Source organism: Diceros bicornis, chromosome 30 (genome assembly GCF_020826845.1).
Source record: "Diceros bicornis minor isolate mBicDic1 chromosome 30, mDicBic1.mat.cur, whole genome shotgun sequence".
NCBI lineage: Eukaryota > Metazoa > Chordata > Mammalia > Perissodactyla > Rhinocerotidae > Diceros > Diceros bicornis.
In genome coordinates, this window is record NC_080769.1 from 8,354,153 (window position 1) to 8,377,402 (window position 23,250).

Sequence of the window (23,250 nt, forward strand, 5' to 3'; positions counted from 1 at the left end):
ACCTAGATGAGATAAGGGAGGCGGCGCAGCCACCTTGCAATCATGAGGGTAAGAAGCCTGAGGGCAGGAGTCATGTGCTAAGGAACTGAGCAGAAAATTGGCATCTTGAAGCCACTGGGCCCCCCTCAGACAGCCTGGCTCTGGGCTTCCCCTTACTGAGGATCAGCAAGATCACCCTGGTTTAGTCACTGAGGTCTGGTTTCTAGTGCAGGGAGCAATGGGGGACAGTTGGGGCACCCAGTGGGAAGCTATTTGGCACTTGCCACAGTGACAATCATTTCAGGCGAGACTCATCTGACGGATGCTGCAGTTACTGGGGAAAGTATGATGAGAAATGGGACACTGACACAGTTTCTAAGTGTCCTCCCACAAGATACTAATGATTACAAAGGGAAACTCTTAGGTTTATGTGGGGAAACCAGCAGGCACCACATAACCAAGAGACCAAAGTTACTCTCTCCTACACCTTGTGCCTCCTGATGCCAGGCCCGGAGAAGGGCCCAACATCCCTGCTTGGGGAGTCTCACCAGAATTTCAGAACCAGGCATATCACACAAACACAATCTGGCGGACAGTCTACCAAACACCTGAGCAACATTCAAGTGTCAAGATCACGAAGGACGAAGATGGACTGGGAGCTGTCAGAGACACGTCACAGAGATATGACAACGAAAGGCAACGCGGAATCCTGGAGCATTAGTTGGGAAACGGACAACATGTGGATAAGGTCTCTAGGTTCGTCAACAGCATCAAGTGGTTACTTTCCTAGTGCTGAGAACTGTCCTGGGTTATGAAAGATTTGGGAAGCCAGGTGAAAGGTACACAGGAATTCTTTATACTATTTTTGCAATTACTGATAAGTCTGAAATCATTTCAAAACGAAAAGTTGAAAAGGGAAAACCTATGCTGCAGAACAACACATTGGAGAAGGCTCTTTGGGGGGTCAGACGGGGAGAGGGGACTTCGGCCACCGGAGGGCTGGGAGACAGTGCACAGGCGAGTGCGGTGGGCAAGGAGGCAAGGCCACCCATCATGGGGCCTGGGACCTGCTGTCACATGTGGAAACAGTTCTCTCTGTGAAGACCTGTTCCTACCAAGGCAGCCTTTCTCACACCACCACGAGGAAGGGAAGGCGAAGGAAGAAATAAACTTCTCCAAGTAAATTCTGGGAGGGCATTTTCCCGTGGGGTTGGGGCAGGAGCACTCGGCTCCCCATCCTCCCCCTCCACGGCTGACTTGAGGCTGAAGGGGTCCCTGCGGCCAGGTTGAAGGTAAGGGGGTTCCCCTCGGTCAGGCCAAGTGCACTCAGAGGCCTGGCCCCATCAGAGCAGACCATTCCCCAGGCCTGTGACTGGTTTGGTGCCTACATGAGACCTGAGCTAGCTCAATGAGAGCCAGCCCGGGGCTTCTCAAAAAACCCTGGGGCAGGTGAACCGTTGTGAGGCATGTGCTGAGCTGGAAGGGGGGATGTCCAGAGTGGCCTGGGGAATCTTGGCCCCCGGAGGCTGGCCTGCAGCGAGGAAGAGGCCAGCGGTGCCAGGAGGTTGCGAGTGAGACAGGCTGCTCAGGACGCTGTTTGGCACCCAGATCCCGGCACACCTGAGCGCCTGTGTGGTCTAGGCCAGGCTGGGGTGTGACTAACAGTGCTCAGCATCCCCAGTGGAGAGCAGAAACAGCATTTGCGCAAACAGCTCCACTCCATTCTTCTAGCGGGAGGCTGTCTGCTCCTGCACCAACCTCGTGTGGAATGTGCTGGCTGTGGGGCCTGAAGAGAAGCCCAAGGACATCCTGCAAGAACTGCCCCGGTAGGGGTGATGGACGGGCACTCCATCACCCCCCTTTTCCCGTCCTGCCCCTTGAAACCAGGGGCAAGCTGTTACAGACTGAGTTGTGTCCCCCTCGGATTCACATGTGGGAAGTCTTCCGCCCCGGGATCTCAGAACACGACTGTGTTTGGAGACAGGGACTTTAACGAGAGAATGAAGTTCAAGAGAGGTCAGTAGGGTGGGCCCTGATCCACTATGACTGGGTCCGCACAAGGAGAGTAAATTTGGACACAGCCACGCACAGAGGGAAGTGGATGTGAAGACACAGGGAGAAGGCGGCCGTCCGCAGGGCGAGGAGACAGGCCTCAGGAGGAACCCAACCCCGCTGACACCTTGTCCTCGGACTGTGGCCTCCAGGAAAACGCCGCCTGTTCCGAAGCCACCCAGGCTGTGGCGCTCTGATACGCAAGCGTCAGGGCGAAGCCTGGGCAGAGGGGCCTCCCTTCCCGCTGGACACACTTACGAGAGAGGGACTATGATGAGAAAGGGCCCGTTGATGCGCTTGTGCTCCATGAGGTACGTGATGAGGGCGATGGTCTGGATGGTCTTGCCCAGGCCCATCTCGTCGGCCAGGATGCCATTCAGGTTGTTGTTGTACAGAGACACCAGCCACTCCAAGCCTTTGATCTGCAAGAGAGGGCCCAGCGGCCAGGAATAAAGCCCAGTTGATTCCAGAGCGTTCCCCGTGCTTCAGAGACTCAGCAAAACCAGACACAAGTTCTGCCCTAGTCACGCACTGCCCGCGGTCATCTCTGTTAGGCATCTGGCTCTGAATCAGCCCGCTGCCTTTTTACTTAGCCTCCTCCTCAGCTACCACTCCTGCGAAATCGCAGGGTTGCTGTGCTAATAATACACGTATATAAAATTTCTTTCTCGGGTGCACATTTGAACAGCTAAGTTTCTAACTGTTACAATGTCTGTCCGCCTGACACCAAGCCACGCAGCACACTGGGACAAAGCTGCCACACCACGTGACACAGACTCAGGAGAGCATTAGGCTTCAGGAGAACCTAGTGATGAACCCACCACACGAGCAACAACTGCCTATAAAATCATTTCAAGATTCACAGAGAGCTTTCCAAAGCCTGCAAGCTGTCAGGAATACAGGAAATTAGAGAGACGATTGTTTTCAAATTGAATACGACATTAGGAGGGAAAATTTGGGGATTTTCGCAACAGATTAAGGAAGTAAGTTCTGGCCAAGTTCCGATTCCTTTGCTCACACTGGCCTCTGGAAATTTCCACTGGTCACTGGATTCACCTCTTTGGAACCTGGTATCAATATGGAGGTTCTGAGAGTTCTTTCAAGGAAAGTTATGGTACAGGGGTCACAGCCAAAGGGAAACCAGGGAGACATGGTTTTTGGCTGGAGATATACCAGCTGCCTCTTGGGAACTTAGAGATGAGCTTGGGACGGGGGCAGGGGCCACAGCAAAAGACATTTCTACTACGAGCAGCTCTGTTTCTTGGCTGTTCTAGGCCAGGCCCTGACAAGGAGCTTTAAAGCCACCATCATTTCAGCCTCACAAAAGCTGCGGCCCCATTTCCCAGAAGAAAGGGCTGAGTCCAGGGCTGCCGGCTCCCGACATCTAAGCTCTCGCCCCTGGCGGCCTCACACTGCACAGAGCTCCAGGGAACATGAACGAGCACGTGTGCGTCCACACCTGGGGCCTGTTCTGGGGTGCCCACTCCCGAGCTGTGTGATTTTAAGGAATCACTGCACCTCTCTGTTCTTCAGTTGCCTCCCCCCCCACCCCATAGAAGACGATGGTGCCTACTTCAGAGCTGTCTGGGGATTCAGAGGCTAACAGCCTATAAAGCACTCCTGGTCTGCCTGGCACGTATCAAGCGCCCAGCAGATGCTGATTTCCTGCAGTGTCAGTTCCTCCTGGTGGCTAACCTAACAGATCATGTCTCTGCCTTACGGATGGGGAAACTGAGGCTCAGAGGGGAAGAGCGAGCTGCCCAAAGACAGAGCGGAATGGGAACTGGGGTCTGCCTGACTTCCACAGCCACCCCCAACCTGGGAGCCCCTGTGTCGAGACTGCCACGCGGACGCGGCCCCTCCGGCCTCACCTGGTACTGTTTGAGGACGCCGTTGACCATGAGCGCTGACTGCTTGTCCACTCTCTCGGTGACGGCGTGGGCTACCGCGTAATAGGACTGCAGGCCGCGAGCGAGGGCCTGGGACACGCCATACTCGTCATCAACATCCTGCTTGGCATTCCTGGAAGCAGAGAGCAGGGCCGTGTGAGGACACACTCCTGTTTGTGACAGTGTGTTTCTGCCACAAGGCTCTGTGGAGCGGCCCTTTCTGCCTGACGACCTCTGACCTGAGCCGTCAGAGGACAGTGAGGACGGGCGCGGCAGCAGACACTAAGCCAAGGCTGGACTCCCGGGTGCCGTGGGTCCCTGCCCCACCTCCCAGAACAGAAGTCACGTCACTGTCACTCACAGGAAGAGTGCTACTCGCAGCCAGAGGCTGGTCATACGGCCCATTCCCTCTCCCGAGAGTTCAGAAGCCCAAAGGGAAAACACACACTGCACAGCCTCACACAAAACCAGAACCATTTCTACTTTGGCTGTTTTGTGATCCAAATAGGAATTGTTTAAAAGAGATGACTTTAACCACTGACATTTATTAATGTGACAGATACGTGTGGTCCACTTCTGCCGTATTGTTTTATGCTGTGTTGTGCTTTCTGTTTCTGTATCTTCTCACAATTCTTTCACAGCGAGCTGTGTTTTCTTAGCTTAGTGGGGTTTATCATATGTATTTCTTCTGATGAATCCAAAGGATTGCGTTTGTTCCAGTGGCTGCCTTCACACCTACAGCTTATAGAATACCCTCAATCCTCTACTTTAGAGTATCCATTAACTCCGTACCATCAGGAATGATGAAATTAGTATGTTAATTGTAACTGTGCTCACAAGAGCAAAAGATGAAAAATAACCTAAATGCCTGCCCCCAGGGACAGGCCACATAAATGAGGGTGTAACAGGCAATGCCACGCTGCCAGACACGCATGAGTGATGATGTTCTCCTGACACGGTGACATAGGATCGCCTCCGAGAGAGCGTGTGGTAAAAAGAGCAAGGGCAGAGCAGTGTGCCGGGATAAACGTGTGTGGATGAAAAGAAAAACAGATTCACGTTATGCCTATTGATGCACAGGATATTTCTGGAAGACACGATGCTGGACACAGCTTCCTCCCAGGAGGGAACGGGGTGGGAGGCTGGGAAACCAAGTGAGGCGGCCTCTTACTGTATACCCAACTACCTCTTAAGCCCAAGATGAACCATGTGAATGGATGGAATATTACTAAATCCCTAAAAAAAATCCATGACATTTGAAGTAAATCAGTTTGGTCTGTTTCTGGTCCCACACTGACTACCGGCTGGGAGGTGGGGAGTGCGTCCAGGGAGAGGCTGGGATCCTAAGGGGCCCTCCGTGCCGTGCAGGAGGCTGTGAGGGACGGCTTACTCAATGATGTGCCGGGCATCCACCTCAGAGACGTCGTCGCTGTCTGGATCTGGAATCTTCTTCTTCTCCTCCACGGGCAGGGCGGGAGGCTGTGCTGGCTGGGGCTGCTCCTCCTCCTCCTCCTACCAAGAGACGAGTCCCATCACCTCAGGTCACCCACAGGGACGGGCACAGGGCTCCCGGGGGAGAATATACTTTTGGAAACAAGTGATGTTTTTACAACCCTCACATCCTCTTCCTATCCTAGAAGGAGTCATGACTCTTCTTTGCATCTTCTTTTAATTGCTCAGTGTATTATTTTTAGTTTTCCTAGCACAGAGTCCAGACGCTTCTTTTTAAGGCCATCTCAGGGTATTTTGTACTTTTGTTGCTATTGGTAGGTTCCTTATGCCCCCTGCACCCATCACAGAATTACTACACATTTATTCTTGGCCCAATCTCCTTAAGCAGTTTTTCATTTGATTCTCTTGGACTTTTCTAAGTATTAAATGGTTTACAGCCAATTTTCAATATTTGTTGCTCTTGATTTACTTCTGGTTTTACTGACATGGCTAAAACGTCTAAAACATGTCAAATAATATTGGTGATAACAGGCATCCTAGTTCACTAAGAGGTTTTCTATAAACTTGTAAATTAAGGATGAGTGTTATATTTCATTAAAAGGATTTTTCTGCATTTACTGAGCAGATAATAAAGGGATTTTGCATGACATATTGACCAAATACACATGAATGAAACCATCCTTGCATTCCAGCACAAATCATACAAATGCCAGTGGATTATTTTCTTTACCTATAAAGGAACTGCTATAAAACTAAAAAAAAGTGTCTGTAACAAATCTGCTAAATAATTCCAACCAAAATCCAGTGGGATTTCCCTGGAAGCATGCAAAATCATTTTACAGACCATTTGGAATAACAAACAGGTGATAACAGCACAAACATTTTGGGCAAAACCACATATAACTGGTACAGACTTACCCAACTGATACTACTATGTCTGGGATTACAATAGAGGCAGGACTTCTGGTTAAATCCAGGTGAGGAGGTCAGCAAATTCTCTCCTCAAAAATTGACTTTAAAGCTGGGCAAAATTAGCAAAAGCAACCATTTCACAGCTCTAGGAGCCTGAGAAGCATTAATGCTTAAAAAACTGCCGAACTTCAGGTATCAAGAGTGGGAGTGGATAGCTCCCACTATCCTTGGGGGGCTTCCATCTCTCCTGCCCCCCAGCTGCATCATGAAGGTTCTGCCAGGGAGGGCGGGCTGTGAGGACTGGCAGCTGAGGCTGAGGGGAACTCAGTCATTTCGTAGCTGTGGGCGATGCCCAGGCCAGAGGGACTGTCAGTGGAGGTGAGGGTCTCAGCGGTGGGTGGGGACATCATGCTAGTGGCTGAGGCTGCGTACACGTGCAGAGCAAATGAGACAGAGCGCAGCAGAAGGTAAAAGCCAGGGCGGACTTGAAAACTGCCAAACTTGGAATCATACACACTGACCCATCGGCAGCAGACAAAGCCTTACTGGCTCAAGGTGCTTGAGCACAATCTCTGCCCACTCGCTGGATGACTATTAAGTTACAAAGAAACACGGCCCATACCTAGAGAGCCAAGATTAAAAACAAAAACAAGAATAAAACAAAAAAATAAATCAAGCAGAGAAATCAAAGGCAGCCCACACCACAGGGGTACAACTGCACACCGTTAGCCCAGGTAAATTGTCAGACACACACACACCACCACCAAAACAACCCCCCCGGGGGGAGTCAGAATCCAGAGTGGCTAAAATAGGCTTCCACTAAACGTGACAAGACAAGCAAGAGAGGAAGAGAGTGTGATATGTACTCAGGGGAAAAGCAGCTGAACCTGTCTCTGTTCCCAGATGCTGGACTTTGCATACAATCTTCAAAGCAACTATTATTGTAAATATGTTCAAAGCTATTGTAAGTATGTTCCAAGAACTAAAGGTAACCATGTTTAAACACACTGAATCAACAAACACAGAATCTCAATAGAAGACTGAAATGATAAACTTCCCAAATTTGATGAAAAACATGAAACGACCCAGCCAAGAAACTGAACAAGCACTGAGAATAAATACAAAGAGAGAGTCACAGCCAACTGCTCAAAGCCAAAGACAAACAGGAAATATCGACAGCAATGGGGCTGGCCCCACAGCCTAGTGGTTAAGTTCAGCACGCTCCAGTTCGGCAGCCCAGGTTCGGTTCCTGGTCGTGGACCCACACCACTCGGCAGCAGCCATGCTGTGGCAGCGACCCACATACAAAATAGAGGAAGACTGGGTCGGCCCCGTGGCTTAGTGGTTAAGTGCACACGCTCTGCTACTGGCAGCCCGGGTTTGGATTCTGGGCGCACACTGATGCACCGCTTCTCCGGCCATGCTGAGGCCGCATCCCACATACAGCAACTAGAGGGATGTGCAACTATGACATATAACTATCTACTGGGGCTTTGGGGAAGAAAAAAAGGAGGAAGATTGGCAATAGATGTTAGCTCAGAGCCGGTCTTCCTCAGCAAAAAAGAGGAGGATTAGCACAGATGTTAGCTCAGGGCTGATTTCCCTCACCAAAAAAATAAAAAAAAAACAAAATAGAGGAAGATGGGCACAGATGTTAGCTCAGGAACAACCTTCCTCAGCCAAAAAAAGAAATCTGGAAAGCAAGAAAGAGAAAAACGAATCACCAAGTACAGAGGAACACCAATACAATCAGTGTTTAAATCCTCATGAAACAAAAGGCCAGAAAGTAGCAGAATGACACACTCAAAAGCAAAAAGGCTGCCAACAAAGAATTCTATGTCCAACTAAACTATGCTCCCAAGATGAAGGCTAAAGGGATATATTTTCAGCTAAACGACAGCGAATTTGCTGCTACCAGATATGCCTTACAACAAATGCTGAAAGAAGTCTTTCAAGCTGAAAGGAAAGGATAGCAGACAGTAACTCAAATCCAGGAGGAGAAATAAAGAGCACGAGAAATGGTAAATACATGGATCAATATAAGAGACTCGATAAACCGACTTTCCCTTATTTCTTCTCTACTAACTTCTTTAGAAGTCATTAGATTGTATAAATTATTAATTATAAGACTGTATTGTTGGGTTTATGACACACATAGACGTGATATATATAACAATAACAGCACAAAGAAAGGGGAGCAAATGGAACTGCATTGGAGCAAAATTTGTATATTTTACCGGAACAGAGTTGGCCTTAATCTCAAGGATGCTGTGATAAATTAAGATGTGTATTGTAATCCCCAGAGAAACCATAAAAAAAAACTAAAAAAGTATAATAAAAATAAAAACCTACAGAAGAAATAAAATGATACAATAAAAAATACTTAACTCAAAAAAATGCAGCAAAGGAGGAAGAGAGGAACCAAAACAGACAAAGAAAAGAACTATCTCAACCAAAGGCAGACACTGTCACACTAGATAAAGAAGTAAGATCTAGTTATTTGCTATTTCAGATGCAAGTGAACAGATAGGTTTAAAGTGAAAAAACAGAACCATTAGAAAGCCAGAGTGACTACACTAATATCAGATGAAACAGACTTTAACACAAGAAATATTACTAGAGACAATGACAGATATTTAATAAAGTATTAAATACATCAGGAAGATATAACAACTAAGTATATCTATCAACAGAGCATTCAAATACATGAACCAAAAATTGACAATTCAGCAAAAATAGTTGGGAGACTTTACTAATTCACTCTCAACAACTGATAGAACAACTAGACAAAAATCAGGAAGGATACACATGACTTGAACAACTCTATCCACCAACTCAACTTAGCTACCATATATAGAACACTCCACCCAAAGACTGCAGAATTCTTTAAAAGCAAACATGAGGGGCCAGCCCCGTGGCTTAGCGGTTAAGTGTGCGTGCTCCGCTACTGGCGGCCCGGGTTCAGATCCCAGGCACACACCGACGCACCGCTTCTCCAGCCATGCTGAGGCCGCATCCCACATACAGCAAGTAGAAGGATGTGCAACTATGACATACAACTATCTACTGGGGCTTTGGGGAAAAAAAGGAGGAGGACTGGCAATAGATGTTAGCTCAGAGCTAGTCTTCCTCAGCAAAAAGAGGAGGGTTGGCATGGATGTTATTAGCTCAGGGCTGATCTTCCTCATGAGAAAAAATAAATAAATAAACATGAAACATCTCCAGGATGCTAAGCCATAATATGAGTCTCAATAAATTTAAAAGAATTAAAATCATACAAAGAATCATCTTATACAACATGAGAATTAAATTAGAAATCAAAAGCAGGAAAAAAATCTGGGAAATTCTCAAATCCTTAAAATTTAACCACACAATTCTAAATGACCCAAGGGTCAAAAAAAAAAAAAAAAAAATCATAAGGGAAATTTAAAAATATTTTGAACGGAATGAAAACAAAAACAACATATCAAAATGTATGGGTTGCAGCTTAAGCAGTGCTTAGAAGAAAATTTATAGCTTTAAACATCTACATCAGGGGAGAAAAAAAGGTTTCCAATCAATAACTCAAGCTTAGATTGACTTACAAAAAACAAATTAGTAAATTACCAAAATGAGCAATTTACGTGATATCACTACCAACCCCATAGAAATATGATAATAAGAAACTACTATAAATAACTTTATACCAACAAATAACTAAGACGAAATGGACAAATTCCTAGAAAGACACAAATTACTAAAACTGACTCAAGAAGAAATAGTAAAATCTGAGTAAAACTGGTAACAGCTAATTGAATTAATAATTAAAAATCTTCTCACAATGAAAAGGCCAGGCCCAGATGCCTTCACTGTTGCATTCTATCAAATATTTTAAGATTAATACCAATCTCTCACAAACTCTTCCAGAGAACAGAGGAGAGAACTTTTCCTAATCCATTCTACGAGGCTCATGTTAACCTAATATCAAAGCCAAAGACATTACAAGAAAAGAAAACTAGAGACCAGTATCCCTCATGAATACAGATCTAAAAGTCTTCAACAAAATGTTAGCAACACAATGATATACAGAAAAAATTATACACTATGACAAAGTAGGACCTATCCCAGGAATGCAAGGTTGCATATCCAAAAATTAATTAATGTAATAAAAACTATTAATAGATAAATGACAAAAACCATATGATCAACTTAATAGACAGAAAACATATGAGACAAAATCTAGCCCATTCATGATAAAAATTCCCAAAAAACTAGGAATAGAAGAGCATTTACTCAACCTGACAATGAGCATCTACAAAAAGCTACAACTAACACCAAACAACAGTGACAGATTAAATGCATTACCCTAAGATCAGAAAGGCAAGAATAGGGGCCGGCCCCATGGCATAGAGGTTAAGTGCGCGCACTCCGCTGCTGGCAGCCCAGGTTCAGATCCCAGGCGTGCGCCAACACACCACTTGTCAGGCCATGCTGTGGCGGCATCCCATATAAAGTGGAGGAAGATGGGCACGGATGTTAGCCCACGGCCAGTCTTCCTCAGCAAAAAGAGGAGGATTTGCATGGATGTTAGCTCAGGGCTGATGGTCCTCACAAAAAAAAAAAAAAAAAGGCAAGACTATCTGCTCTCGACACTTCTATTCAACATTGTACCAGAAGATCTAGCCAGTAAAATAAGGTAAGAAAAAGAAATTAAAGGCACACAGACAGGAGAGGAAGCAGTAAAACTGTGGTTATTTATAGATGAAACGATCCTCTCTGTGAAAATCCTACGGAATCTACCAAAAACAAACAAACAAAAAACATCAGAACTAACAATATAAGTTTAGCAAGTTCACAAGACACAATATCAATTTTTTAAAAAATCAGGGGCTGGCCCCATGGCCTAGTGGTTAAGTTGGGCGCACTCTGCTTTGGCGGCCCGGGTTCAGTTCCCAGGCACAGACCTGCACCATTCATTGGCAGCCATGCTCTGGCAGTGAACCACATACAAAACAGAGGAAGACTGGCACAGATGTTAGCTCTGGGCGAATGGAGGGGGGGAAAGGAGGGAGGGAACGAGGATGGAAGGAAGGAAGCAAAAGAAAGAAAGACAAGGATGTCTGCTCTTGACACTTCTATTCAACATTGTACTGGAGGATCTAGCCAGTGCAATACGGCAAGAAAAAGAAATTAAAGGGACACAGACAGGAAAGGAAGTAGTAAAACTGTGGTTATTTACATATGACATCATCCTGTATGTGCAAATCCTAAAGAATCCATTAAACAACCCCCCGCAAAAACCTATCAGAACTAACCCAAGTTCACAAGACACGACATCAGTATTTTAAAAAGTCAATATGAGAAAAATTGTATTCCCACATAATGGCAACAAAATACCCAAAAATAAAATTAAGAAAATTATCTTTTTGATAATAGTATCAAAAAGAATAAAATATTTAAGAATAAATTTAACAAAAGAAGTGTAAAAACTCTATACTGAAAACTACAAAACACTGCTAAGAGAAATTAAAGACAATGAAAATAAATGGAGAGACATTCCATGTTCACGGGTTGGAAAACTAAATATAGTTAAGATGCAATTCTCCCCAAACTGATCTATAGATTTAACACAACCTCAGTAAAATTCTTTTTGTAGTAACTGCTGAGCTGACCCTAAAATGTATATAGTAACGGAAAGGATCTAGAATAGCCAATAAAGCAGCATGGTTGGAGGACTAACCTGATTTCAAAATTTATTATAAGCTACAATAATCAAGATAGCCATACTGATCAGTAGAACAGAACTGCGTTAGAAACAAAGCCTTATATTTACGGTCACCTGATTTCCCACAAAAGTGCCAAGACTATTCAGAAAAGAATAGTCTTTCTTTCAAATGGTGTTAGGTAAAGAGGATATTCATATGCAAAAAAATAAACTTACACCCATAACTCAGACCTTACACAGATATCAACTCAATTATGACCTTAAATGTAAGAGTTTAAACTATAAAACTTCTAGAAGAAAACATAGGAGAAAAATTTTTGTGACTATGGGTTAGGCAAAGAGTTCTTAGATATAACACAAAAAGCATAATTAATAAAAGAAAAAAATTGATAAACTGGATTTTGTCAAAAAACTTTTGCATTTCAAAAGACACTGCTGAGAAAAAAAGGCAAGCAGACTGAGAGAAGATATTCGCAAATTTTGTATCTGATCAGGGACACGTATTAAGAATATATAAAGAATCCTTACAACTTAATAATGAGATGACAAACAACCCAATTAAAAATGGGCAAAAGGCTTGAATAAACTTTCACCAAACAAGATATATGAACGGTGCATAAGCATACGAAAAGATGCTCAACATCATTATTTACTAGGAAAATATAAGTTAAAACCATAATGAGATATCACTACACACCCACTAGGACGGCTATAATCAAAAGGATGGATACCACCAAGTGCTGATGAGGATATGGAGAAACTGGAACCCGTGAAATGGTACCACTACACTTTGGAAAACAGTTTGGCAGTTCTCTGAAAAGTTAAACTTACCATATGACCCGGTAATTCCATTCCTGGGTATCTACCCAAGAGAAACGAAAACATACATCCATATGAAGACACGTATAGGAATGTTCACAGCAACATTATTCATAAAACCAAAAAATGGAAACACCACAAATGCCCATCAGTTAGTGAAAGCATAAACATAAACCGTGGTTCATCCATACGGCGGAAAACAACTCAGGAATATAAAGAACAAACTCTTGGTACAGAGAACAACACGGATGGACCTCAAAAACAGGCTAAGTGATAGAAGCCAGACACAAAACACTAATGTTGTATGACTCCATTTATATGAAATATCCGGAAAAGGCAAATCAATAGAGACAGAAAGCAGATCAGTGGTGTCCTGGAGGAGAGGGCAGGAACAAACTGTAAACAGGCAGGAGGGAGCTTTTTGGGGTGACAAATGTTCTAAAGCTGGTGTGGTGATGATCATACAATGCCATAAATTCACTAAAAAATTACTGAATTGCACCCTTAACTAAGGGTGCATTTTAAGTATGTAAATTATACCTCCATAAAGCTGTTAAAAAAATACAACAAAATGTTATTGGTCTAAGAATCATTAGAATGTTAGAAGAAACTGAACAGGTAGCCCTAAAAAAGACTCCAGTAGATATAAAACCCGAATACATCAAGTTTAAAACATATCACACGTCAATGGGGCAAGGATGCACTAATCGGTCTGCCAATTCACTTAGTACTATGGGCGGGGCAGAGGGGAGCAGTTAGCACTACATTCCATGCCCAACACCAAATAAATTCCAGATGATCTGAAGTGGTAGTGACAGGAGTGAAAACAGGAGAAACCAAGAAAAAGATACAGGTGAACACTAAGCTGATTGCAGGCTGGGGTAAATACATAAAGAGCACTTAAAAATTCAGTTAAGGGGCCAGACCAGTGGCGTAGTGGTTAGGTTTGGTGCGCTCCGCTTTGGCGACCTGGGTTCACAGGTTCGGATCCTGGGTGCGGACCTACACCACTCATCAAGCCATGCTGCATACAAAATAGAGGAAGACCAGCACAGATGTTAGCTCAGGACCAATCTTCCTCAAGCAAGGAGAGGAAGACTGGCAACAGGTGTTAGGTCAGGGCAATTCTCCTTCACCAAAAAAAAAAAAAAAAAAAAAATTTAGTTAAAAAACACAACTGATTAGAAACGGGCAAATGAAGCAAACCATTCACAGAAGAAATCTAAATCTAAATGGTCAGTAACCCCTGAAAACACATGCGATTTTAATAGCAAAGAAATGCCCATTATTATTTCCTTTTTAAAAAGGTATGGAGGCAGCAAAGGTTTTTAGGGCACTTAAAAGCCTTTTAAGACCCTCTCGCGACGGCTGAAGGCAGAGGGAAGGCGAACACCCTTCAGCATGCTAACTGTGAAAGGAACAGCCCCAGGCATTGACGCAGCACGCCGGACCCGCTGTGAGTTATCTCGCCCAAGGAGGCCATCCAGGACAGACGGAGGACCGAGGCTCTGCATCAGAGCTTGTCAACCAGGGACGAACCAGCAATCAGCTTAACGTGGCAGAATCACACGATTTACAAAATACGCACAGTAAATGTGACCATTTATAATGTTTCCAAAGAGTAGATCATAATGGGAAGATATGTACATGATCTAATGTTCCCAACTTCATACCAATTTTTTGCAGGGGACAGCTGCTGAGCACTTGAAATGTAGCCAGTATGACTGAGGACTTAAGTTTTAAGTCTATTTAATTTGATTAACTGAATTTAAAATGGAAACAGTCACATGTGGCTAGAGGCTACCAAGCTCTAAAGCACCAACTTCCAGCCAGGACTGGGGCCTTGGCTCCCCTGGCCCGTCCCTGCCCCACATGATGCTCAGCCAGAGAGGGGAGGGTCACGGCTCGCACAGGGGCAACAGACACACGAGGGGTGTAGGTCACCACTACAGAGCACAGAGGGCCTCGAAGGCCAAGAAACGGACTCTTACCTCCTCCTCTTCTTCTGAGCCACTCTCTTCACTGTCAGATCTTGGAGCTACTTCATACCTAGAAAAGATGCTAGTGTTTTACTATAAATCTCCCCAGAACCGGCATGATTCACTTTCCCTAGCAAACTGGCCTGTTTCTAAACGCAAGCAAAATCACCCCCGGCTGCCAGCTCCCCTGGAACGAGGCCGACTCAGGACCCCAGCTGCGTCTGGAGCACGAGGCCCAACTCACCCCGGGTTCATCTCGAGCCAGGCCTCCAGCTGCCCTGCTTTGGGGGCGTCGGTGCCCGTGAGGATCTTCCCACTCTCCACGTGGATGACTTTCACGGGCAAGTCACTCATCTGGCTGGTCTCGTCCAGAGGCTGAAAAAGAGTCACATGTGTGACTTGAGGTTCCGGGGTCTCCACACCTCGGGCCTCCAGAAAAGAACAGAGCTCACCACGGCCAACTAGGGAAGTGCCCGCCCAACTCCACACGAACAAAACGGCACACCAATGTGGTTGTGAAAATGGTTAACTGCATATTAATAATTCAGTAAAGATACACAACTCATTGATGACAGCTGTTTCTTCGAGGTAACCGACACGTTTTCATTTTCAAAGAGGTAATATACTCACGAAGTTCAAAACAACATAGAATGTGGACTCTCCCCACCCCGTCCCCCAGCATGACAGTCTCTCTCTCACAGGCGCCCACCAGCATCCGTTTCTCGTGCCTCCTTCCAGATCAATTCCCCACAAAGAAACAAGGACCAGTTTCTCCCTTTTTTTACACAATTGACTATGCTATTCGCACTCCTCTGGCCTTTCATTTTTTCCCTTTATACTGTGTTTGTTGACTTCATGAAAGGTCCTCGTTCTTTTTTGAAAAATAACTAGTTGGAATGTTTTAAAAATAAGACAGCTAACTTGCTCTTAGCAATGAATATGGAATTCCTCAATTTCTCATTTTGAGATACCAACTTCAGATAAACATTTCCCCCTTCAAACTTCCTGGAGAAAACCTTCAGGATGAAGATGATGCTCTTGGTTTAAACCTCTGTTTGCATCTGCCCGGAACTCAAACCTCCCCCTACTGCCTCTGAAGTGGTCACGGTCCACACAGCCCTCACGGTACAGTGAGATTAGTCTCTGTGCATGGTACGATCTCCCCCTCGGAGCAGCCCACCATGGACGGTGACAGCAACCCCCTGCCACATGAATGGGCTCTGTAGACTGGCTCAGTCGGCGACTTCCACCACCACATGCTCCATGGGAACAGTTAACGGTGCTGATGCCTGCACCCTCCCCACCCCCAGAATTCTGATTCAATTGCCCTGGGGTCTTTTAAAAGCTCCCTCAGTGATTCCGATGTCCAGCCAAGGGTGAGAATCGCTGGCCGAAAGCAAGGACAATTGACAGCCATCACTGAGGATGCTTCTGTTAACAAACAGGAGGAGTGGCCACAGCGATTACCCAACAGAATTCCCCGAACTGCACATTCCTGCCATATGAATGTGCCCCAAATGGTCTTCCAAAGGCTTTATACTGTAGTTAAATGCCAACCCACATTCTTCCTTAGAAATTTAAGATAACATTTTAAATAAAATCCCATGTAATAAATATGTATTTGAGTTCATTACTAGTTGTTCACTTCTGGGAATCCGGCCTACAGGAAAAAGTGTGCATCTGCTATGGACTGACTTGTGTCCCCTCAAAATTAAAATGCTGAAGCCCCAACTTTCCAGTGTGACTGTATTTGGAGATGGGGCCTTTGTGGGGTAATTAGGGATAGATGAGGTCATGAGGGTGGGGCCCTCATGATGGGATTAGTGCCCCTATAGGAAGAGACACCAGAGCCAGCCCTGATGACCTAGGGGTTAAAGTTTGGTGTGCTCCGCTTCGGCGGCCCAGGTTTGGTTCCCGGGCATGGAAACACACCACTGATCTGTCAGTAGCCATGCTGTGGAGGCAGCTCACATAGAAGAACCAGAAGAATTTACAACTATACACAACTACGTAGTGGGGCTTTAGGAGGGCAAAAGGAGGAAAATTGGCAACAGATGTTAGCTTAGGGTGAATCTTCCCCTGAAAAAAGAAAAAAGAAAAACAGAAGAGACCACAGAGCTCACTCTCTCTCCCCCATGTGAGGACACAGCAAGAAGGCAACCGTCTACAAGCCAGGAGGAGAGCCCTCACCAGGACCCCACCTTGCTGCACCTTGATCTTGAATTTCCAGCCTCCAGGACTGTGAGAGCATAAATCTCTGTCGTTTAAGCCCCCGACCCAGGCTGTGGTGTTCCGTTATGGCAGCCCGAGCTGACTGAGAGAGCAGCAGAATGTAATGTGCCAGGAGGCTCATTACACCAATGTGTGCAATAGGGAAAAAGGAGACCACAGAAATCACCACCAGTGGGGAGGAGGTAAACGGTGGGGCATCGGAGCTGCTCAGTGCAGGATCTCTGTAACAGCTGCAAGTGGGAAACGGCCTTAAATAGCTATCAACCTGGATGACGAAATAGATTCTAATACATCAACGCAATAAAATGAAAACACAAGTAATGGCTGGTTATGGAAAGTGGCCCAAGATATTCTGCTAACTGGAAAAAGTCTAGCTAATGTCTAGACTAACCCAAATGGTCCCAAAACAAAATAAAGAGGACAGAAGCATAAAGATTTCTGGAAGTTTAGAGAAGACATCAGCCAGGGATCAACGTGCATGCCTGTGAGAGAGCAGGCACCATGCCATGGGGGCTTTCACTTTTCATGTTAGCATTTACATTTTTTGTACAAGAAATATTACATTTCAATGCCATCAGAAGGAGTAAGGTAAGTGTACGTGACCTAATGTGGTGCATAATGAGTGCGTTAAGTGAGAACGGATACCCTCAGGAGGTGGGCAGGAACGTTGCAGAAAAGACGGGTGTGTGGGGACAGCAACCCCTCTCTGAGGGGTCACTTTGTATGGTTCTGACTTTTGGGACCAGGCTAGTGTGTCATATACTAAATAAATCAATGATGAGTACATAAATAAAACCAACAAGGATGGGGAGAACCACACTAACGGGGGCTCTAAAGGGGAGAAATAATCCACGTAACTTTTGTGCCCAGTATTTGGAGCACAGACCCTCAAGCTGAAGGATCCCAACAGGCCCCGAACCTAGCAAGGAGGCTCCTTGTGCAGAGGGGTACGCGTTAGCAACTCTGAATGCACTTCCGTGTTCTAGGATTGAGCAGATAAGAACCTATGTCGTGGCTACGGGGACCCAGGTTCTGGGCTGTCACAAGTATGGAGAGGAAGAAGGACAGACAGAACCCTGTGGGACTGGACCAAAAGTGGAGGTATCGGTGTGACCTCAAGGTGGTTCATATACACAACCAGCAACGCAGATGTGTGCACAAACACCCATCTCCTAGGCCTGTCCGCTGAGGGGGATTAGTAGCAACAAGCACGCCTAGATCTCGGTTTCTAAACACTCTTGTCTGATAAAAGGAACCAGGGCTCCTTGGAGAACTGGCTGACTCCACGGCTCGGGGAGGGAAAGACGAGCGTGGGCCATTTCGGCGTGCAAGGAAGTCAGGAGCCCCTCAAAGAACGATGGGGACACGTCACAGGGATGCAGGAGCCAGTGTGAGGCTCCTACCGGCCAAACCGGAACAATGTGAGCATCAAAATAAATGATGATAGTAAAGGATTAAACTAAGTAAATCCATTAAACTAAGTAAGAACCCATGAGTAGGTCCCCGGAGTTGGCAAACTACGGCTCATGGGCCAAACAGAAAAGAAGAAAAAGCTTTTCCTTCCTGTAGAAAGCCAGCTAATAAATGCAGAAGGGATCATGGTGGAAAAAGTCACCCTTTGGCAACCATCTCAGCAGAAACTGAGAGAGGCCGAGATCGTCAGGGGAGGCTGAAACTAGAGGGTGGACGTGCAACGTTACAATTCGTTTACAGAGTCTCCAGCAGGTCCCCACAAGTTACTCAGTAATTACAAAAGGAAAAACCGTAACTTGACAGTGAGATGCCCTGGCGGACCCCAAGGGACCAAGGCCAACGTCAGCGGTGACGGAGGAAATGTCCCAGGCACTCCTGACGTGACGCACTGGGAAGGACACCGCGTCACATCGGGGTCTTCCTGCCAAAGACACGTAACACACCCTGATCTAATCTAATCCAAGGCAACATCAGTCGAGCCCAAGGTGAAGGCCACTGTAGGAAATACCAGGCCTGTGCTCTGCAGAAACGCCAAAGCCAGAAAAGGCAAAGAAGCAGCAAGGGGCGGCTAGAGGTGAAGGGAGACGGTGGGGGGGGGGGGCACCACTGGGCGTGACACATGGCCCGCGGTCTTCTGTTGCCGTGAGGGACGTTCAGGGACAACCGGCGAAACCTTAGTGAGGGCTGCGGATCAGAACGTAGTATCCCAACAATGCTGTTTTCCTGGTTTGGGTCATTGTACAGTTATGGAAGAGAATGACCTTGTTTTTACGAAACACACACAGAAACATACAGAGATAAAGGGCCCTCGTGTCTGCATCTGACTCTCAACTGGTTCAGGAAAAAACGACGTTATGCGACAATGGGGAATCTGGGTGACGAGCACGCAGGAATCTCTGTACTGTTCCTGCACCTCTCCTGTGATCTGAATTTACGTTAAAGGAGAAACAAAAATAACGGCACGTGCACAGAAAAGGTCTGGAAGGAAACACACCCGATAGTTAACAACGTGCCCTGTGGGGAGTGGGATCGTGGAGCAGGTGGGGTGTGTGGTAGGGGACACACCTGGATTCTTACCATTGTCATACACGGCTTTCGTAATTTAAACAGAAAAAAATGTCAAGGATGAAAGAGACCTACGCTCCAGGGCGGAGCTGGCATTTCCACGGGAAGAAAACCCTGCCTCCTCACCTCGCCGTCGGGGCCGATCGCAGGCGTCTGTCCTTCCGCGTTCTCTGCCTTCTGCAAGTAAAGAGAGACACCGTCACTCCCTGACCTGGAGGCCGAGGCACACGCGCCAGGACGGCCACTCTGGTCCCACGGAGGGGCGCTTGGGGACGCGTCCAGGTCCCAGCGCACCTTCTTTTTCTTTTTCTTCTTTTTCTCCTTGGCGACCTGGGCGGCCTTGTGCTGCCGCACCAGCTCTGTGAGGTTAGCCACATACTCGTCCGTCTGCTGCAAGAGGTAGGCCAGGCGCTTGTCCTTCTTCTGGTCGATGAGCTTGCGGTACCCTTCCTCATCTTCCGCCTGCAAAAGCGTGCGGTTACGGCCGGCGTGCAAGATGCACTTGTCCCTCAGCACCACGGCAGCCAAACCCGGGGTCTAGACACCCACCGGGGGTCGCTGTTAACCAGCTGCTGCGCCACGGGTAGGCCCTTCACGTAACTATCGACTCCCCTTCAGCATTTCCCCAAGTCCTACCCAGCGCCAGGCCCCGCAGGGACCTGCCGCACAGACAGGGTCCCGCCAGGAGCCATTTAAAAAGGCCAACAGCAAGACACGTCCCCTCTCACGTCCCAAATCCAAACCCTTCTCTCCACCTGGTCCAAGCCGCACACTCCCACAGCACAGCCTCTCCCAGCTTTCTAAGGAGAATAAAGCGGATCACATCACATTCCCCAGTGTAAAGCCTCTGACGGCTCCCCCTCAGGTTCAGAATTAAATCGAAAGCCCTCCCCATGACCCACCCTTGGGACTCTGACCTCACTCCTGCCCTGCACCACACTGTTCCAGGGGCCACTTCCTGTGCCCTGCACTTGGCTTTCTCCACCTCAGGCCCTTGCCCTTGGTTCCTCTCTCCCTGCGAGGCGCTTCCCCCAGATACCCGTATTCGTGGGTCACACCTACCTTTCCCATACCACCCCACCACTCCCCACTCTGCCCTCGTCCTGCTCCATTCTCTTCAGTCAGTGCACTTTCCACCAACCCAAACTGTCCTGTGTGTTTCCCTCGGGCATCTTTCTCTCTAGGGCCAGCACGAGCCCCCCGAGGGCAGGACTGCACCCTTCATACTACCGTGGCCCCCGTACACACGGCCGCGCCTGGCAAAGAGCGGCTGTCAATATCCACCCAATTAGAGAACCATCCACGAATACCAGCTCAGACAAAGGGTGGGGGTGGGGAGTGGGGATCACACCATCAGTGGCTCTCATGGCCAGGAGGGGGCGCCATCTCCATCTTCCAGAAAGAGCACAGGGCAGCCAGCTAATCAGCCAGAGGTCACACAGTCACTCTCAAGGTGGGAGCAGCCGGGCAAAGGTGTGAGGGCAGGTCTTTCTGACGCCCAAACCCAAGCCCTTTCTTTCTCTCTGGCTCATCTCTAACTCCGAGCAGCAAAATGCCTCAGTGTAACGCTGGATGATCAGTCCTTGGGGCCTGTGACACCCAGGGCACACACGAAGGGACCAGGTGTGAAGGCAGAGTCTTACCATGAGCCTCCGCATTCTCTCCTTCTCGATTCTTTCGTTTTCCTTCTTCTGTTCCCGCTCTGTGTTGGCGTGGTACGTGGCCACAGCCTTCGTGAGCTTCTGGATTTTGCCCGTGACGGATCTGTGATATTCTTTGAAATCCTTGGCATGCTGAAGAATGCTGTTGAGGTATTCCTGCAGGAGGCATACGAAACAGACTGATGACTCCACAGGAGTCGCTGTAACTTTCCCCGAGGGAGACAAACGCGAAAGTTAGCCTATCTCAAAACAAGAGGACGTAATCAAAACAATACCAGGACACCGTCTGCCTATGAGGTTCCGCGTTCTCTATGTGAGGATAAAACTCAGGGCTGGCGACCGCGTGGTGCAAAGGGCCCAGCCTCGTACACAACACACGGGGCAGCCACCCTCGCTGGGACAGCCTGGCACAGGACGTTAACCGCTTCAAAATGCTCCCACCCTCCAACCAGGTGATTCCACCACTGGGAATTCATTTTACGGAGATAGCAGAGATTGGCCAAAAAACTCAAGTTTGAGAATGCCTATCCCAGTGTTATTTTTAACACTGGAAAGTTGAGAATAGGTCTGCAAACCAGGAAGTGGCTACATAAATTACGGATGCTGGACGTGCTGCGATGGAAGACAATGCAGACATTAAAAATCAGGCTGCAACAATATTTAAAAACAGGTCAGTGTACGTATATTTTTTTTAAAGGCAGCTTTTTAACTTTTGATTACTGTATGTATAGAGGAAAAAAGGTTACAGTGACATACACCAAAATGTTAACAGTGGTTAACGCTGAGTGTTGACTTTTTTTTGTTATCTTAAACTATATCTGTAACAGATACTGACTGGAAAAAAATTTTAGAAAATACAAACGAGCAAACAGTACACAGAATCATGCCCAAATCCTACTTCAGTAGAGATTTTGGTCTCCTTGACTGATCTTGTAAAACCCTAAGTCAGACCAGTCCCTCCTCTGCCTAGAATCTTCCACGGCTCCCACCTCGCTCAGAGCAAAAGCCCAAGTCGTCCCCTCGGCCCACAACGGCCCTGCTCACTCTGCCCGTCACCTCCCTGTCCTCACCTCCTCCCACTCTCTCCCTTGCACATTTTATTCTGGGGATCCTTGCTTTTCATAGAACACGTGGGCACATTCCAGCCCCAGGGCCTTTGCACCTCCCTCCCTCGGGTCTCTGAACTTCCCCCAGCATCCTGCGTAAACAGCTCCTCCCTCTGTCACTGTCTATCCCCACCTCGCGTTTGCTCACACCCTGTCACCTCCCAACGCGCTATATGTGCATCTGATTACAGCATGTCCCCCTCCACATTTGGTTTTGTCCACTAATGGACTCCTAGCACCGAGAATGAACACAAACCAGACTGGACAGCGAGTGAGCTGTGAGGAGCCCGCGCACAGGCCCAGCGGCCAGGGCCAGGACGCACCTGGTGCTTCTGCCGGCGCTTGCGCTCCTGCTCGATCTTCTGCTGCTTCTCCAGCTTCTCGGTGATGCGGGCCTCGCGCAGGGACTGGCGCTTGCTGCGCTTGTAGGCCTTGGCGTTGAGGGCCGTCTCGAGGGCCGTGTCCCTCCTCATGCACACCACCACCTCCTGCCGCAGCTTTAGGAAGGAAGAGGAGAGGCTGGCGACGCGCAACTCTGTCGCGTCCACGCGACACGCACAATCACGCATCGCAAGCTAGGCAGAGCACTGCTGCTCCCAGGAAGGTCCTTTCTAAACGCCGCAAATAATGCGCATAGAGGGCATCTGGTGGGCCCCCACGGGCACGGACAAGCACGGGTCAGGGGACGGCTGCTTCCGGACACCCAGCAGAAGGCCCTCTCAGACCTCCAGGTCTCCAGCTTAGCCTTAACCTCAACCACACACAAAATATTTTTTACGAGTCATTCAAAAGCACAGTGCCCTCAGAAACAGACCCACTTATGGCCAGCACCGGCGGCCTAGTGGTTAAGTTGGGCACTCGCTGCTTCCGTGGCCCAGGTTCAGTCCCTGGGCGTGGACCTACAACCCTCGTCTGTCAGTGGCCATG

At 47.4% G+C, this 23,250-nt stretch overlaps 1 protein-coding gene across 8 annotated transcripts in view; it reads right to left on the minus strand.

Annotated features, from left to right (window-relative positions):
• Positions 1-23,250, minus strand: part of SMARCA4 (SWI/SNF related, matrix associated, actin dependent regulator of chromatin, subfamily a, member 4) — an 87,257-nt gene that overhangs the window by 39,536 nt on the left and 24,471 nt on the right. For all 8 annotated transcript variants that reach the window (XM_058525676.1, XM_058525675.1, XM_058525674.1 and 5 more), the window contains exons 8-16: positions 22,647-22,820; positions 21,200-21,373; positions 19,851-20,018; positions 19,683-19,733; positions 15,031-15,161; positions 14,799-14,856; positions 5,311-5,432; positions 3,903-4,053; positions 2,290-2,453 (exon numbers count right to left, since the gene is read on the minus strand). In XM_058525676.1, the coding sequence (XP_058381659.1) occupies positions 2,290-2,453; positions 3,903-4,053; positions 5,311-5,432; positions 14,799-14,856; positions 15,031-15,161; positions 19,683-19,733; positions 19,851-20,018; positions 21,200-21,373; positions 22,647-22,820 (1,193 nt within the window). The remainder of the gene's footprint in view (positions 1-2,289; positions 2,454-3,902; positions 4,054-5,310; positions 5,433-14,798; positions 14,857-15,030; positions 15,162-19,682; positions 19,734-19,850; positions 20,019-21,199; positions 21,374-22,646; positions 22,821-23,250) is intronic.